Below are 19,082 nucleotides of genomic sequence, written 5' to 3' on the forward strand. Positions count from 1 at the left end.
TTGACATGTGAAAAAGCTTACAGGACAAAAGGCCTCAGGCATATTTGCCCAAAGTGCTGGATGACTGCTGCAGAGTAAGTCCCTATGTGAAAGCCATAAACATGCAGAACCTGGAAGTATCTGCTTCAAGGACACAACTATTTCAGTCAGGTAACAGTGTCTTGTATTGTCTATCCAAATTGTTATACCAGTTCCCTAAATCTTCAAGTAACTGTCCTAAAGCTTAAACTATATCTACATTTCTGTGGGTAAGCAGTTACAGTAATAGCAGTCATTACCAAGACTCTGATCTTACCTCCTGTTTAACTATTGGTACACCATGCCTGAAGGCACACCAGTCAAATAATTCAGAAATTTGACCAGTTGCAGGATAATTCCCTACCATCCCAACACTCTATTATTCAACTAAGATGTCTCTACCTTCTAGTCTGAAACCTGTTCATGGTCATCCTTCTCTATCTTCCCCTCCATTTCAGAACCCCACGCAACAAGCCAAACACTGACAAACACTGTCATCTCAAGGATTTTAATAGCACTGGCCAATTGAGAATAATAAAAACAAGTAGAAACAAAGTAACAGTAAAGGCAAAATATCAAGAGAACATTGGAAGTATTAATTCCTGTTAGTAAAATGAGGTAGGAAGCTGATTTATGGGGCTGAATTTATTTTTATCGATTTCTTCACAGTGGAGATTAATTTTTTGCAGATTCATTAAAAAGACTGCTTTCAGATGGAATATGCCATGAAGAAAGAAGATAACTATCAGGTACCATTAAAGCAAATATTTGTTTTTTACTTGGGCTGATACCAAATTAAGGACATTTTCCTTAAATTCAATGTTCAAACAAGCAGAATGCTCCTCTGCTGAAGACAAGTTGTGTCGCTGTAACTTTGGGAATACTTGCCCCAGGAATCTGATTAAAAAAAAAAAAGTGTGGCTGCACATGGAATGTAGGCAAGACAACCAAAGAATGAAAACTGAAGATCTTCCGGTGGATCAGTTTGTAACTGCTGTCCACCGGCACTAATTACATGACTGATGCCTGCAGAACTATGTGGTCTCCCAAAAGATGCACTTTAGACTGCACCAGTGTCAATGGAGCCCAACCAGGACTGGGACATTATTTCTGAAGTCAGTTCTACCTTAGGGCTGGACCTAAACCCTAACAATTTACTTAGAAATGATCTTCTGACTTCAATGCCAGTTAGAGCACACATTTAACAAGGCAAAGAATCACCCAAAAAAAAAAAAAAAATTGGTGAGACCAGAGCTCCAGTCCATAGATCACAGTTTATATAGACTGATTACAGTCTATAACTGGACTAAGGTAAAAAGACATTCTATTTCTTTTGTTTTAATATAATTTGAAATATTTAAAGTGCTGTTTAGGAACATTTCTGGAAGTAGAAATCTGCAGTTTGAAGGTAAATTTTCACTTAGAAGATGATTCATTATTAGAAACAGGTTTGTACCATCTTCAGTAATGAAAAAAAATTGCTATAAAAATAGAGATTTGAAAATAGACTGAATTCACATGTACCAGGTACCATTTTTAGTGTAAAACTGTTTTAGTTTATGAAAAATATATTTCCTTAACAAAAGCATAGGCTTACAGTATTATCACTAGGAAGATCAATAAAATTCCTTCAGTATCTATTACACATTATACTCTAGGCTTTTTGACAGGTGGATCCTGCAGGCTGAATTTAGGAATTTCACATGAAGAAGCAAAAGGAATTCTTTTGGCTGACACCTTCTTCCCAATTGTTTCAATCTGAAAAAGAAAACACATTTCACAAGTCAATGTGGCAAGCTAACAATCATGTCAACCTATGATGAATCTGCAAAGAACATATTTTATGAACATTAGAATAAAACAAGCCACAAAGCATAGTGTGCCCAAGGACAGCTTCTGTTACTGGAGTTGCAAAGGGTTTGTTAAAAAACCAAAACAACCAACCAACCTTTTACAGGTGCCTGCTTTGCCTACTTAAAGCTGTATATTGACAATTTGAACATTCATCTGCCTCATCTTCCACAGGACTACAAATGCCATAAAGTGTTTCTGGGTATTCATAAAACAGGGCTTCAGACTCCCTTTCCTAAAAATTTATACTAACTTAGCACAGAAAAACTTTTTGCCTCCATAATGCAGTAGACTGTTTTTGAAGCAACACAACTCTGAAAGGCTAAAGGCAGCCAACACAACAAGTGAAAGCCTGTTGCATAGCCAACACACTCAAGGCAGGTATGGCAAAATTCAAAGGGTAAGGCAAATGCCTCTAATTTCTAGGTCAGACTAAGGACAGAGCTTGTAGAAGAGAAAACACCAACTAGGTAAGACAGCTCTGACACTCAGTAAATAAGCAGAACTGTAGCTTTCCTCTTAAGTAATGCAGGTCAAATACAAAGCTCCAAAAGACAAATTACTTCAACTATTCTATTTTAACAAAATTTTGATTAACATATTCTAGGCAGGCATCTGAGTTAATGCTGAAGAGCATTGTTTAAACATTCAAGAGAGCTATATGTGCCATATTTGCCTTTAACAGCTTCAACTGCCTGGTTAAATGGATTTATACAAGCTGGTTCACAAACAGTGCACATACTTGTAGCTTAAACAAAGAAAAAATATCCAGAGAGAAATCCTATAGCCATTCTAAGAGTAAGCACAGTACTCAGGGGTACAGGGAATGAAAAGTGACTGAAATATGCATCTGATCTGGCCTGCAGACTTTGCTCTTACAGTGTCTGGCTGAGACACTTCCATCAGACTATTCTAGGATTTGGTGATTCCAGTATTAGTCAAATTACATCTATGCTGAAAGTGCTTCAAGCTCTTCAACCAAGGCTTACTCTGCTTTCCCTGCTTGAGACCTAAGCAGGCTCTTTTCTCAAGTCAAAAATTACTCTGCCTAGAATCATTCATATTTCCCATTCATATTTCCTGAATTAAGCTTTACCTGTGGAAACAGGTTATAATTGAAATGGTAGGTGTGTTTAAAGTTATTTAAATGCTAGTTTGAGAAAAAAAATTTACTGAGAAAAAAATTTAAAATTACTCAAATTCATAGGTTTGGATTGTATACAATGGAATTGCTACTAGCATCAGGCTGTCTAATGCAATAGCTTTTAACAAGGGAAGTTAAAAGATGAGGGCTCTAAAAATTTATTTGGGATTGTCTGTTTAAGACAAAAACCTTTTGATTATTTTATGCAGAAAATATAGGTCATTATTTAAATGTCTTTGCAATGATATTCTGGATGAAAAATCTGGTTAATAAACCTGGGTGACTAATTGCATTCTGGATGGCAAGCACACAAATTAGTTAAAAATTCAACTAGAATTTCATAGAAGAAACACGAAAGTACAGTCTCTGATCTATAAAGTCTTTAAGCCACAGAAGACTTCAGAAGATAAATTCATAGGAGAAATATCACACATTAGAATTTGATCTAGAATTTGCTACTAGCTTAGCAAAACACTTAGCTAAAAAGTTAAGGTTTCTCTCTCTGGTATAAACAAACACCATTGTTTGGATCTTCTGGCTGATCTTAATCAAACACAAAGGACTAATCAGTCATCTCCTCCAACCTCTCAAGTAATTCTTGAGCCTTTCACTGACTATCTTCAGATATATCTTTGCATTCACTGCTTTCGCCTCCAGTATCAGCCAGCTTTGTTTCACAGCCCTCTGGGAGCAGAATCTAAAACTTCCCTTAATAGTTTGTCCAAGTGAAGATCTCATTGGCTGATAAACATTTATTACCTGCATTACATCTTGTTCAGTGTTTAAGTCTCATATCTTTAGTAAACCTGCTTATGTTTTCTGTGAGGAGCAAAAATGGTACTAACAGCTTACATTTACTTCTGCAGGAAGTGTGTTTTGCTATCCTGTTACTGTCAATTTCAAAAGATTTTTTTTTTTTAATATTAAAATAAGATTCCAAGTAGAGGCTATGGCATAGGTTGTAACATACAAACAGTGCAGGGGCTGGTTTTGGAGTCAAATATCATGCCTAGAATAAATTTAGGCATGAGATTTAGCAGTTTTTCAGATTTACCTCCTAACTCCATTATTTCCCTACTGCAAGAAGGGCAGAGCAGCATTCAGATGTTAGATTTATAGTTGCACTCCATGACCTCAGATGTTTTTTCCAACCTAAATGATTCTAAGGCAGGCTTTTACTGTGGAATGTTAATAGCATGGCCTCAAATTTAAAAGCACATCAGTCTGTGAAAACAGTAACATAGTGGAGGAAGACAGTACTAATGAACACTTAAGAACAGACATGTTTACATGTAAATTCTCACCTCTAGAGGTCTTTTTTCCCCACTTGCTACTCAGTGACTGAAGGAGGAGAGCAATAGGGAAGAGAGCAGAAGGAAAGAAATATAAGAAATATAACCCAGATGATTACCTGGAAGCCAATGACTTGTAACTCATTGTGAAGATCATCTAGAACTCTCCTACCATCAAAAATAAATGCAGGCTTAAGCATTTTCTTATGAATACGCTCATAATCCAACTCCTGTAAAGAGTAATTAAAACAGAATAAATAAGTAGCATAGCAATCTCTCTTTTTTTCTTTAGTAAAAATTAACGATAGCATTTACCTTAAACATGTCCCATTCAGTGCAAATTACAAGGGCATGAGCTCCATCACAGGCTTCATAGGGATCTTCACTGATAGTGACCAAGCGAGACACTGTACAGAAGGAAAATAGCTTTTTTCTGCATGTCTTTATCATCAGCCTGGCATGGCTCTGCCAAATTAGTCTCCTTCCTTGCCCTACACAAGTGGTCTCAAGTCACTCACCTAGAGATATTTTCTACCAAGATACTTAATATTTTGATTTTACTTATTTAAATGAAAGCAGGTCGTACATGGCAACTGAGCAGTTAGAGCTCTTAAATGTTTGAAGTCAAGCATTCAAATTTGATGTAAACAGTCAAGCAAATCTCTAGAGTTTGAAGTAACTATGGAGTGCTCAAATGCCATCTCTCACAAAGGTCATTGTCTGTATAACAGCAGCACATCACAGTTTCTGTTTTACACTCAGTTCACACTAGAGAAGAGACACACGTGGCTCCCCAGGGGCTGCCTGAGCAGCTGCCTAGAGGAAAGCCTCCCCTTTCCCTTCTAATTCAAGGGCATGTCTAATAATGTACACCCTTCATTCTTCATCACAGCTCAATTCACTCCATTCTCTTCACCTCTTTGCCCCATCCATTAACTCCATTCCCCCTCTCCCCAGTAAGAAAACAGAAGTCCCAAATACCCCTTACCTCGGCAATCATAGGTGATCATTTTAAAGGTTTCTTGAATGTAATAGAACAAAGTAATTTGGAAGTGTTATGAGGGAAGGGAGAATGCTCAATAGTACATTCCAGAATCACTTCTTTATTTCTATTTTAGATATATGAGAATGAACTAAAATAGAACTTGGGGCACAAAGGAACTGTCAGAACTAGTCTGTCCTGGATATTCTTACTTCTTTTCCTTTTAATTATTCAGAGATAAAATTCTAGGCATCTATTCAAATGAGTGTTTACTGCAAGAAAAATATACAGTAGTTGAGAATTACCACTTATCTACAAAAGCTGCAGGGAAAGGAAGAAGAATGAGAGTAAACGTCTGAGCTATAACAATCTTTTAGTAAGTGTAACCAACAGCACAATGATGTCATGCTGAAAATGAATTTATAATATTTAAACAGACCCGTGTATATTGAGAATAGGGTGGGAAGAGGGGAATAAACTTTATATGAGAATTCTTACCTTGGTTATCTTCTGAGACACCCAGATGTGAGAGATCTAAGATGATTTGTTCCTTAGGTACTTTAGGGTCATAGATATGCAGCTTTGCTCCTTCATCCATTAAATACTTGCTAATGTAGATACTGGATGACTCTCTAAGGAAGGGAATCAATCAGTTAAAGAATCAGGTTGCTCGTTCCAAGTAATGAAAGTTCTCATGTATCATGATATGCAATGCCAGAGTTTTTATATAATTTTTACATTAAATATCTTAGTGGCAACCATGCCAGCAAGAAACCTGTAATCTTGATGGACACCAAGAAGGATAATATTAAAAGGTCTGTAACTTTTTGCTGAATCATCCAAGAAAGATAATGAGTCTGATGACTCCTAAATGACCAAAATTGTAAAGGCCTAGAGTTTATAAGCTTTCCCCACAAACTGCAGTTGAAAAGTTGTAACAAGTTTGACCTTACAGAACAGAATGAACCACTTCAGGAAACTTTGATTTCACAAAGCAACTTGGAACCAGCTGCAAAAGTGTTTGCATTCTTTTCTGGAAAATGGAAGGAGTCTGTCAAAATCTATCTTGGCTTGTACTAAAAATTAATAAGGACTAGAATCATCTGCAACTTCTGCATGACTCAGGTCTGCTGTAGAGGTCAAGAATCACTTCTCACCCATTTAAGAAAGACTAATCCTCGTTACAACCCAATGCAGTCACAAGAAAGAAAGGTCCCAATATGCAGCCATCAATTCAATGCAGTGGTTGGCATTAGCTGGGTGGCAGGTGATAGCTGTAAGAAATCCATGCGGTGAACTGAGCTTGCTTGCTTACCTTGTGTCCCCTGTATCCTTTTTGAAAGCAAACCCTAAAATAGCAATCTTCTTGTCAGTGACAGTATTAAACAAGCTGTCAATAATGCGGGAAGCAAATCTTCTTCTCTGATAATCATTCATGTCTATTACCTGAAATTATACAAGCCATGATGGTACAGAAGGGAGTAATTTTAAACTATAAACAGATTCCATTAACAATCAAACTGAACTACCCACGCATAAATTTAATAGAGTCTTAAAAGAGTAACCATTTTTACTCAGTATCATAAGCAATCCAAAGATAAATTTAATTTATCAATTAAATTCTGAGATAAATCCTATTTAAAGAGTGAATACTGATGCACATATATACATCTTAACATGCATTATCTAGTTAAAAGTCTATGATTTTTTCCAGACTGCTTTTTTGCAAAATATTAAAACTTACTGCTTTCCATGTCTCTGCCTAGAACAAAATTTCAGTGTTAGGGTACTTGCTAGTACCCTAAAATCTGTATGTGCCATTGCCAGACCCACACTTTCTTAACATGCCTTGTGTAACAACTGTGGGAATATTTTTAGCTTTTTTAATCCACACTAACAGATGCCAGTACACAAAACCTGTGTAATTCAACCACACTTAAATGCCTCACTTTCGTTTGTTATGTGCAAGTGTTCCAATTGTTCCTGGGATGAAGAAGAGCGAAGGGAAAACAGGCTAACCAAAATGAAGGCCAAAAAAACCAAAGCTAATAAGGTAGGAAAATCATGTACTTGGTATTCTGTGGGCATCTGCCAAGCAGCCTTATATTGACCACCACAGACAAATCAGGACAATAAACCAAAAGGGTTGTTTGACCATACCACACATCTCAAAGCATCTCAGTCAGGACTACGAAGAAAAGTGAGGTGCTTTCACTGGTTAATAGGGAAATGCTTACAGACTGAGTATCATTGCTGCATTGGAGCCAGGCCTGAGAGAATCCCTTTATTCCCAACCATTTCTAACCTTAAACAAGGGAACAACAGCAACCATATTTATTTTTAAAAATAGCAAGATCTACTGAGTTCTTTCAGAACTGTAAAAGTAGACCCTGAGGAAAAGATCACAAGTTCTGAATTCAAAGTGGACAGATACCCAACGGCAAAAGAAAGACAGGAGACACATGCTTGTACTGCACATCTTCTGCTGCTACACAGCTTCACAACTCATTTGATCCAAGTAACTTAATTCACCCCAAAAAAGCTGAAGCACCCACAAGTACCAAATGTCAGTGTTAAGCCAAGGGCCATGAAATATAAAGGTGATTAGCACTAAGGTATCTGCTCCTTGGAGCTGAAACAAAGTTTGTGTGGACAATGCTTAAAGGCTCAATGTCTGAAAGCTGAGTGCTGAAGAAACACCGCCCCTCTGAAAAAATTGGTGAAGAACTTGTACCTGTTGCCAGTAGCGAGCTACCTCAGGTAAGTTCAGTGCCTCACAGAGGTACACTAAATTCAAGACATCCTTCTGAAAACAGCTACCTCCAAACCCTGAAAGAGAGAACAGTTATTTTACAGGTGACTATGGTACTGATCCTAACCAATCTGTGCAAGCAAGTAGTTCCTGACAATCACTGGACATAGTCAGCATTGTAATTTTCCCCAGTATTTCACTGCTAGCAAATGAAAAACCTCTATCTTTTAAAATCCAATTCCTAAACCTACTTTGTCAGCTACAGAAGGCTTAATTATGCTTCATGTTCCACTGAAATCAATTGAAGTTTTAACATAGAAACCTGAACCTGTATGAGAAAAAGCAACTGAGGGCTATTATTAAAAGAAGGTACACAAGTTCATGGGCCTGTTCCCCCCCGCCTCAAGATTTAGACTAATATTTCTCAAAACAAGTGTGTTAGGATTAGGTTCCTTCCTCTTGTACCCCCAAACTGATCATTGCCAGGAACGAAAGATCACCACAGCTGACCAAGGGAGACTGATACAGAGGAATCACTGAACCTAGAACTTTGCTCAGCAAGCAGAGTCCCAGAGACAACACACTGTAGAAGGAATTACAACAACTTAGTAGTGATTTTTGGTAATGCATTAGCTATCTATTTTTCACTCCTGCATAGAGTCTAGGATTGGTTATATATAATTATGTTATTTTAAAGTCACACTTTCTAGCATGAAACCATACAGAGAGGCGTTAGTCTTGTTCTGAAGTTTGAAAGTTTGATGCACCAATCACCATTTCATCACATTTTACTCTCTCATAAATCTAATCCAGAAATGACTGCATATGGCATTTAGTGCCATGGCTTGGTTGACAAGGTGGTGATTACTCAAAGGTTGGACTCAATCTTGGAGGTCTTTTCCAACCTTATGATCCTATGAATTCATCCTCCAAATTAGAAGCTGTCATCACACATTCTGAGCTAGAGGTATTCTCTCCCTCAGGCCACTGGCAGCAACTCCCAAACAAAACTGCAGCAGTTGCAATTGGGAAGACATCTTCCCAAGCACTGTTGTCAGTGATGCTTCAGAAAAATTAAGTCACAGCTTTTCTTTCCAGTGTCACAGGCAGGGTAAACCATGCAGTTTCAGCTTGCTGGGTCTGGAGCAACATCAGTTCTACATATTTTACGAGAAAAATTGATTTATACTAGTATTCTGCAGCAATATTTTCATACATTAAGCACTTCTAATGCTGTAGAAAATTTTTGATTTTCTAAAATCACTTATTTCAAAACACTACTGGTACACTATTAAACAGAAGCCCAATGGGGAAAAAGAAAGGAAGAATTTTTCAATTACCAACACTGGCTTTGAGAAATTTATTTCCAATTCTTTGGTCTGTTCCAATAGCTCTTGCTACTTCTTCAACATCTGCTCCTGTAGCTTCACACAGAGCACTGATTGAGTTAATGCTGCTGATTCTTTGGGCAAGGAACGCATTAGCTGCCTGCAAATAAAAAGCATAGTAAAGAACTTCATTTTTTCAGAAACCAAGATATCCACAGACCAAAGGGAGTTGCTACTGAAAGGATTACTTCAGTATCTATGCAACTCCACTGACATACAAAAGGTTAACCTAACGAGCTTAATATACAGATGCCAGTTAATGGGATTTTAAGCAAACAAGACAATGCTTAACTTGCAGAGTTCGAACCATTTTATGACAGTAATCAGTTTCGGCAGCACTGGAGGCTTGCTCTTATTAATAATGAACAGCAATAAAAGTGAGCAAAGACTTCACAGAAAGTCAGAATCATCTATTAATTAGGTCAGCTGATCTGAAAAGATCAATATCCTTTGACATCCACATTGGGTCCTCCCAACCTAACCTGTCTTTCCTAGCTGCATCACTCAATGCCAACAAAATTCTGTTTCTGAGCTTTGTCTCACACCCCTTGCTCATTGCAGACCACAACAGGGAGCAACACTAACCAGTTTAGAAAGTTCTGATGACCAGGTATTGGTTGTGAGGATTTTTTCCTTGGGCACCCAGTGCTCATAAACAGCACAGAGAGCACGGACAGCTTTCTGTCCCTCTGGAGAGTCATCTCCACCGATGAGCACTCTGTCCGGGTTCTTCAGGTCCTTGATGGCCGTTCCTTCAGCAAGGAACTCCGGGTTAGACAGCACCTACACGCACAGGAGAACAAGAGCAAGTAAAAGCCAAAGGAAACAGCCAGGCTTTAAATACACAACTCAAAGATTATGTTTACCTGCAAATCCAAGTTAGGCTTAGTATTAGCATCAAATATTCGACGAATGCTCTCTGCAGCACGTACTGGAACTGTGCTTTTCTCAGTGACAATTTTATAGCCATTTGAATTCTGTACAATTCTTCTAGCACAAGCTTCAATGTATTTTAGATCAGCTGCTCGGCCTTTTCCCATTCCATAGGTCTTGGTTGGTGTATTAACCTAATTACAAATACATGAAAGGGGAAGAAATGTTACAGGTCAGTACCTCTCGTGCTAAAGAGGCAAGGTGAAATTGTGAAATTGTTAGCATTGATGGACATTTTCCTTCTCAGAGGAAGGAAAATGCTTCTACCCCAGAATTCTTCTGGTTGCCACATCACATGAAGAGGTATTAGCTGTCTCAATTACACATTTTGTTTCCTACAGAGAGCTCATTGGTCTCTATTTAAATAAGATTTAAACAAGAGCAATTCATAGCAGTTCTGCAGGCTTTGATGGAACAATCCTTATTCTGGAAACACCAGTAATTTCTTCATGACTACGGCCAGATACCTTTTGTTACCTATCCTATACTAGGACTGCAAAGACTCATGCAAGAATCTTGTGGCCAGTGAGGCAACTATAGCTTAAACTCACTTTGCAATGAAACCCAAGCGTAGGACTGATGAAAATAAGTATACTGATGTACACAGAAGAGGCAACATGAGGGAAAACACGTAGTTTAGATTAAGACAGAGGGTCCTTTTCATTACAAATGGAAAGAAGAAATGGCTACAACATGTAAAACACAACAGCTTGTTTTGAACCAAGGACAGGTGGCAATCTATGGGCTGGATTAGTGGCTGTCATCCAACCACATAGCATTCATTTGAGACTTAATGCATGAAAGAAAATACTGTCAGAAAGGGAGCTCCAAAGTACAGTGCCCTAACAAAGAGGAGACCTCACAAAAAACCAACTTTAACAAAAAACATAACTGTGGCCTGCAAATAGCAATCAGTTCTTTTGGATTCTGCATTAGTAACAACCTCTAGATTACAAAAGGGTTAATCTTTGACTAAATCTTCTTTCTAGTGGTGTCAATAGCTTTGAAACATTAAAGCCATCCTTGCTTCCACTAATACACTATTTTGAAAAGATTCTAGAAATAGGTCATCTCTGTAACTGAATAACCAGCATACAATTCTTCGTATCTGTCTAGGAATTTTAGCATTATTATCAAGGACCCACAGGTTTCACCAGTACACTGCAATGACAGAGCTGCACTACATTCTGCTCTGACCCCATACACCTAACCAAATTAAACAGCAACGTTACCATTTTGACTTAGAACCTGTTCATTTGTCAAAGGTGCTACTGGCTATAAGAAAAACAAATAAAAAGCTTACTGAACACTTTTCCCACAGTACACAGAAAGACAAGGAGAAATCTGTGACACAGCGACATGACACTGCTAACTGAATCTACATGACAAAACAAAGGCAACTTCTTAAAAGAAAAGCAACATAATGATTTGATAAGAAAGGAAAAAAAAGAGAAAACCACCTTCTCCTAAACTTACAGAAATAAATACAAGATCAGCTTCTCTAATGGCATCATCGATACTGGTGGAAAAGAAGAGGTTTTTTCCTCGACAGGATTCTACTACTTCTTGCAACCCTGGCTGAAAAAGGAGCAGAAAAAAAAACAAAAACCAGTTACGATGAATGCAGTTAGAAGAACAGCAAACTTTATGCCCAAACAGAATATAATTTCAGATACAGAAAGATTTTTTTTTTCCCCCATCAGTGCAGCATGTTTTCAGCCTGGCAGATGTAAAGCTTCTGAAGACTTGCACAGTAAAAAAAGTTAAACTATCGTATTCAAAAGACTCACAACACTGTCCTGAAAACTTGAGCCACACTGAATTGCATATTTGCACAGCCAAATTTTAGCTTTCAGTTATTCCTGTACTCAGTTCTACTACCACAAGAAGGAATTTAAGAAATACCTGTAGAGTGATATTAAGTAGATTCAAGAAGAAGTCTTTCAATATTCCCTAGACTGCAAACAAAAGAGGCAGTCTCAATTCTCCTTTTCCCTCTGTCCATGATCCCCTCGCTATCAGATCTAAAACCACTTCAGCACATAAAAACACCCCACAAAGTCTTCTACCAAGTAAGCAAGCCCAGATCCAGTGAAAGCTAGTCAGCAGAGACACACAGGAAATCAAGACCACTCCTTTCAGCAACTACCCATCTTTGGGCCAGATGAAACTTATCTTGGCACCACTCCTACAGTGTGGAAGAATCACAACAGCCGTAATATGATTAAATTCTTTCCAGAGATACATATAGTACTGTAACACTTTCCCCTCTCTTAGCACTTCCACTCAGACAAGAAAGGCAGGAGGTCACATATAAATGAGCAATCCTCTGCATGGATTTTTAAGGAATGGTCTTAAAAAATTTTAACCAAGATATTTTGTTTGAATAGTCAGCCATGCGCTGTCATATGGCAATCATATCTCCAACTTGAGACACCTATCATGACATTAGAAACTTAAGTAAATGCCAGAAAGGCAAAGGTTCACTGGATGGAGAGAAGAAAGGAAGGAAGGAGAAGCCTTCTTATGCAAGACATTTTTACTGTCTCATTTTACATCAAATACCACCCAATTAGAAGATAAACAAAGGTCAGAACAGGCAAAATAACATCTTACAATCCATTGAATATTCCAACTATGGTCCTTACAATGGGATGTAAATAGAAAGGCAGTCCATGAGACAATTTCTGACACTGAAAAGAAACAATCCAACCCAAAAAACCACAAAAACCTCACTGTGCAGTGACTCAATTTTACAACTGTCTGAACTAACTCTTGGCAGTTTTTGTACATTCTTTGTAAGCAAAGGACACCATTCCAGGAAACAGATGTTACAAGTTTGGGTTTTTTGTTTGTTGTTTTTTTTTTTACAAACATGCCAAGGCAAGCTCTATTTTAGCTCATTCAGTCTAAGTGTTAAGAGAAAACAATTTACTTGTTTTCAAAAACTATAGTCATGTCTCACCTGCTAATGTGAACATTATACAGAGCTTCCCTTGAATTTATAGGACAAAGACGGTCAACTGATCTTGACTTAGTCACAGTATAGCTCTGGTTTTAAGAGGGAAGAAGACCTTTTATAGCAAAAGAGCAACTGTTAGTACCAGTCAGATGCCTTGTCTTTGGGAGATAAGTAAAGATAAGCTTTCACTCCTATTAAAGAACTCAAATCTATAAAACCTCTATTTCTTGAAAGAAAGAAGGAAAGAAAAAGAGACCTATTCTTTTATGATGAAAAAAACTGGAAAAAACCAAATGCTAAGAGAAGCAAAATAGAAAAATGCTTTACCTATTTTCAAATTAAAGTAACTCTGTAATGAAGGAGTGACAGTGTGGTACATTTATTTGGCCCAGTTTTCTTAGGCCAGATTGAAGATTCATGGTACAACTGAATCAGAAACATGACTGCCCCAATCTTTCCACATACTTAAAGCTGGGCAGCACAGACTGGATTTTGGCACTATTCAGAATGCAAGTAAAGCTAACAGCTGAGTATTACACATTTATACTGTGCTACAGCCCAGCAGGTAGGTAGTATTTCTAACTAAGCAAGAGGACTATGTTATGATCAAATCAGGTCCCAAAAGAAAGTCAGCATGATTTAGCACAATTCACTATATACAGAATTACTTTTTCCTTATTAGGCCCTTCATATAATCATTAATACACATCTGCATCAACTAAGTTATTTCAGAAACCTGGTTTAATGAACAGTAGCAACAAGCAGGTGTTCCAGAATACTCTTTTTGAAGGACATCAATGACATGATAAGCTCGACAAGCTTCAGGAATGGGCTACAGGGAAATGCCATATAGCAGGAAGCAAGCAAAAGCAATGCTGGCTGGAATAAAAGACAACAGTGATGTTTACCTCGTAGATTGGGAGTGTGTCTGAATTCCAGGCATTAATTCTGGCCTCATTGACATCCACAACAGTAACTTTGATACTGGGGCACATCTGCGCAATAACGCTACAGGTTGGCCCACCAACATAACCAGCACCAATGCAGCAAATCTTCTTAATTTCAAACATGATTGCTCTAGTAAGACGAGAGGGAAATGGAAAATCAGGAGCTACAAATTAAAATACCGGCCAACAATTCAAGGCAAACAAAGAATATCAGTGATTTCAGATTTTATTATGCTGCAACCCACAGAGGCGTTTCCTTAGGGCTGATCTCTTGAAATGAGCTGCTGCCCCTCTCTCCAAACCGGGAAGGTTTTGGAGCCGGCCCCTCTCCGGAGCGGCAGCATACAGAGACCACCAAAGAAGCGTTTCTGCGGCGGCTGCGAGTGGCGGCAGCCCGAACGCCACGCCCTGGGGCCGCGGAGCTGCCGCTGCCACGGCAGCGCCCGCCGCTGCGGACGGCGCTCGGCGGCACCGGCGCGGCCCCGGCGCGGCCCCCGCCGCCCCTCGGCCCGGAAAGGGAGGCCGCAGCCCCCGCCGCCTCCCGAGACAAGGCTGCGGGCCGAGCCGGCCGCGCTCTCCCCGGGCCGGGCGGGCGCCGCGGGCTCCATCCCCCGGAGCGCGGCGGGAAGCGAGCGGCTCCCGGCCGCGCCCCGGCCCCGGCTCCGGGGCGGGAAGGGCCCCCGGGGCGGCAGCGGCGGCACTGGCGGCCGGCACCGCAGCCGCAGCACGGACACTCACCGCGGGCAGGCAGGCACGGTCCGGCCCCGGCGCCGCGGGTCGAGCGGGAGCGCTGCGGCGGGGATGCTCGGCGGGGATGCGCGCCGAGCTCAACGCGACTCTCCGCTGCGAAGGGAGCGGCGGCGGCTGCGGCCGCTATTTAAGGGGCCGCGGCGGGCCCGAGGCGGCTGCTTCATGGCGAGGACGCCGAGTGGGGCCGCCCCGCCTCCTCCTTCCCCCGGGGGCGGAGAACGGCGCCGGCCCGCCCGGCGCTCCCCGCCCGCCCGCCCGGCGCTCCCGCCAATGGCCGCGGGCGCCTCGGGCGGGCCCGGCCCGGCCCGGCCCGGCGGGAGCGGGCGGCTCAGGGGCCGCGGGGCCCCCGGGCACGGCTGGGAGCTGCGGGCGGGGCCGCTGAACTGCTCCTGGCTTCTGTCTCAGGGGATTTTTGTGAGAGAGCTTAATTGTGGAGGTTGAATAATTTTTTGTCCTTCAGCTATGGTTGCTGTGAGCTAAAGAAAACGGTGCTCGTTCTCCTGTACCGTAGCACGGTCTCAACAAAGAGAAGTGAAGGGAAACGTGGATAGGTTACAGTAAAGTTCAGTGCTTAAAGTTTAAGCTTTTAAAGTCCAGTGGCGAACATTGCCCAGAAGAAGGAAATAAAACGAGCTTGCACTCTTGTGACCTGGGCACAGCCCAGAGACCTCTTGCCTAGCAGTATTAAAGTTCTCGGATACTGCTCTTGCCTTTTATATAAACATGATATGGTATTAGTATACTACATCTGACTTTGGGAGCAGAAAGATTGTGAGAAATCGGCTGTCTTTTCTTCTCCAGTACATTTAAGTTCACTTACACTGCCTCTCCTAGATGCTGGGTATGGGATTTTTCTCCATCTGTACTATTGTAGTGATTTAGACTTTAAACAGATTACAATTTCTATGTTAAGTGTTGCCAGTCTAGGTGCATAATACATGCCTGTTCTTATCAAAGTGACCAAAAAATTGCCTTTTTCTTATATGGCATTTTCATCCATAGCTGTTAATACATATTTTAAAAAGTTTAATCATTATTTCTGTTTTATATCTTATCCTATTACTACTTTGGAGGATCTGCTCTTTCTCTAGAAGAATATCTACCTATTTGAGTGAGTACATAGTGTAATCACAGGTCTTTTAGAAATGTGTGAAATACATGTTTTTCTACTGAAAGAGCCTACTGAGGTTTGCAGTCAGTGCAGGATCCTGGCAGACTCAGCGTGGTTAGTCAATGAACTGCCTGGCAAAGGCGCAGGGTTCACTGTGTTTATTCTGAAGTAAAAACAAGTCATACCTTTTATCGTTGCTTACTGGCACAGATGTCTCAGTTTTAAACACATCTAGGTTTGTGTTTTGTTTTTTTTTTTTTCCCCCAGGGAAACCTAATCAAAGCAAATAAGAAGCTCAGTGAGTGACACAGAAGTCAGCCTCAGCTATACCATCCTCTTTGAAACCCCATCTATCTCCTTAGGTCTCAGAATAGCCATGAATGCATACATTTGTACTGCAAGAATGTTATCTGGTCCCTCTGTACCAGCCACAGCCAAAATCACTTCAGATCGTTTGAGCGATCTGCTGAGGGTGTTGGTAAGTGTGCTTTGTGTGTTCCTCGCACACAAGGAGTGGATTTTTTAGAAAGAAGAAGGGTACAAGGCTGGGTGTGTGTGAGGACTTCCCTCTGCCTGCTGGTGTATGTGTGGTAGTCAGTAGGTCATTAGAGTCAGCTAATACCTCCCAGTTACTGAGTTTGCTAAGAACGAGGGCAAGAGCTTCAGAGCCTTCCTAGGTTGGGGGCGGGGGGTTCAGGCATACTTACCTCAGAAGAGTGTCATGTCCTGAGAATTATAAAGCAACATGTGGATCTAACACTCCACCTGCATCTGTGCTACTTGCCAAGGAGCTTCAAAAGGGATCTTTTTTTTTGTATCTGGTAATCATAGCCCTTTCCTGGGAGGAGAAAGGTCTGGGTTGTTTTTTATTATTTGAGAGCTGTTTCAAATGTCTGAAGAACCCTTGGAACAGGCAATGGACCCCAGTCCCTTTTCTTGAAGTAAAGGACCTTCACTGATAGACAGTCACACTCTTGCCTGAGATGCTGATCTCACATTCCCTCATGCAAACAGCACAACTTAACCTGAAAGGTTGGACTGCATGATCTTGGAGGGCTTTTCCAGCCTAACTGATTCTGTGAAAGGATGAGGAGGGTTGCTGTTCTTTCCCTATAGCCTACACTCTGGTGGTGAGGGTGCTACAGGTAGATTTAAAAATGCAGAGCTCAAAGGCATTGCAAATAAATGGTATGAAGGAAGTTGGGTCTCCCCTCTTCTTACAGAAAAAAAATCTGAGTTATTGGATGGGATCTTCTTGGTTTTTCCATTGAGGCAGGCCCATAATTTACCAGGATGTGGAATTTTTTCCAATAGCATTTAAGGCAAGAAAGGTTATGTAAGGCTGCTGCAAAGCAGATGAGACTGGTCCACTGTTGGTCATTTTTAAAAATAAAAGTTGTGAATTCTGCTCTATTTTTTTGAAGGCTTAGTGTAGACTGTGAATACTTTTGCAGTGCATGATAAGTAAACTAAGTAACAAGAGGAATGGGGTTTCAGGTGTATGTTTTTCTTTAGCATTGGCAATTGACTAGGTCAGGTGAATCCCTCTTCCAGCATACTGGGGAGTGGGTTTGAGGCCACACCTCTGCCTTTCCAGAAACTACTGAGCAAAGAGCATCTGAATGCCAAAGGTGGGTGGAGGGGCCACTTTTCACCTCCTATGTACAATCTGTTCTGTTATGCAAGGGAGAAATGATTTTTTTTAAGGATTTGGGGGATGAGGGGAAGGAGAGGGAAGACAAAGAGCAAGCGAGTTCATGATTGCATAAATCTCTTGGCTGGCATCCTGATGTTGGAGGTGGGAGGAAAAGCCAGCAAAGAACCCTGGATATTAAGATTTTGAATCCTGTCTGGTTATTGTTTAATGTCAGACTGATTGCCAACCAGATTTAGCTGATCATTAACTAAAGGCAGCTGAGTTTGTGTAATCAGTTTCTGACACTAATATCTGACACAGATTCAACAACCACTGTTGTCTGTCAAACCTTTCTTTAACTTTCGACAAAGCACAGCTGGGAGATAACTGCACCTGTAACTGGGAAATCCAAAGTACTCAGCAGCAGTCCCAGGCTGAGGCACGAAAGTGCCCAGACCAGCTGGATCAGTATTTGAATCTGTGCCTTGTACCTTACAATGTGAAGAGGAAGGAAAGAGACGCAACTAAAGAGATTATTCAGGACACGTGGGACCGTGCATGCCTGTTGAAAAGGCTCCAACAGCTGCATAAAGCAGGCATATGCCATTTTTGAACACAGGCAGATGAGAACCTGAGTTCTATGTGTGCTCAGAGCCAACATTGTCTTGCTACAAGAGACATTTTCTGCCCGGCATGTCCCTATTTGCACCTCTCCTCACGTCCACCTCTCTGGTTCACCAGAACATGGACATTGCTGAACAGCCTGACAGTTTGCCTAAACATCTTATGATTAATCTAATACAGTATTTTCTTTGCTGGTGACAACCAGCCTCTCAAGCTGCAGTTATTGGTAAAATTCGTTGCAAAATGCAGTGAATGTCTGGTCAGGTTCAACATGCCTGTTTGCATGGGACATGGAACATCTCGATAACAACCTCATCAGGTCCCATGTACAATATTCCATGTAAATAAAATGACAGTTCCATGCAGGATTAAAACTTTTGAAAGCTGGAGGAAGGGCAATCTGAGAACTCTGATGAAAATATCCTGTCAAACCCCATTCTTTAGGTTACTGCACAACATTTTGTTTCCCAGTACACGACCTTCCTCTAAGTACATTATTTAAAGCTCTCAGTATACAGAGAAATTATTCACACTTCCTTCCAGGCATGATTACTTTTGGTGGCCTCTCTGTTGTTTTCTAAGTGCCTCTTTTTTTTTCTTCTGATGTTCTTCTGGAAACTATACAGTTCTTGCCAGACATCAAAGCTGTTCCTCCAGGAGCAGTGCTGTGGGCAGCAGTGTTGCTTTTTGAA

At 40.6% G+C, this 19,082-nt stretch overlaps 1 protein-coding gene across 1 annotated transcript; it reads right to left on the reverse strand.

Moving 5' to 3' along the window:
- Positions 1–510: 510 nt before the first annotated feature.
- UGDH (UDP-glucose 6-dehydrogenase) lies at positions 511–15,217 on the reverse strand. The gene is made up of 12 exons (XM_021533187.2): positions 15,008–15,217; positions 14,231–14,399; positions 11,837–11,938; positions 10,294–10,494; positions 10,013–10,210; positions 9,380–9,527; positions 8,022–8,116; positions 6,603–6,733; positions 5,786–5,919; positions 4,621–4,712; positions 4,425–4,535; positions 511–1,776 (listed from the first exon to the last, which is right to left on the reverse strand). Exons 2-12 carry the CDS (start codon positions 14,390–14,392, stop codon positions 1,666–1,668), a joined length of 1,485 nt encoding a protein of 494 aa, XP_021388862.1. The 5' UTR covers positions 14,393–14,399; positions 15,008–15,217; the 3' UTR covers positions 511–1,665.
- Between the last annotated feature and the right edge of the window lie 3,865 nt (positions 15,218–19,082).

This window comes from Lonchura striata, chromosome 4, assembly GCF_046129695.1.
Source record: "Lonchura striata isolate bLonStr1 chromosome 4, bLonStr1.mat, whole genome shotgun sequence".
In the NCBI taxonomy this organism is placed as follows: Eukaryota; Metazoa; Chordata; class Aves; order Passeriformes; family Estrildidae; genus Lonchura; species Lonchura striata.

What these genes read in the sequence shown, in the direction of transcription:
- UGDH (XM_021533187.2), bottom strand. Translation starts at nt 14,392, where the DNA reads ATGTTTGAAATTAAGAAGATTTGCTGCATTGGTGCTGGTTATGTTGGT. An exon ending in AAGGATACAGGGGACACAAG is followed by an intron (nt 5,920 to 6,602) that starts GTAAGCAAGCAA and finishes TCCCTTCCTTAG; the next exon opens with AGAGTCATCCAGTATCTACA. An exon ending in CTGAATGGGACATGTTTAAG is followed by an intron (nt 4,536 to 4,620) that starts GTAAATGCTATC and finishes TACTCTTTACAG; the next exon opens with GAGTTGGATTATGAGCGTAT.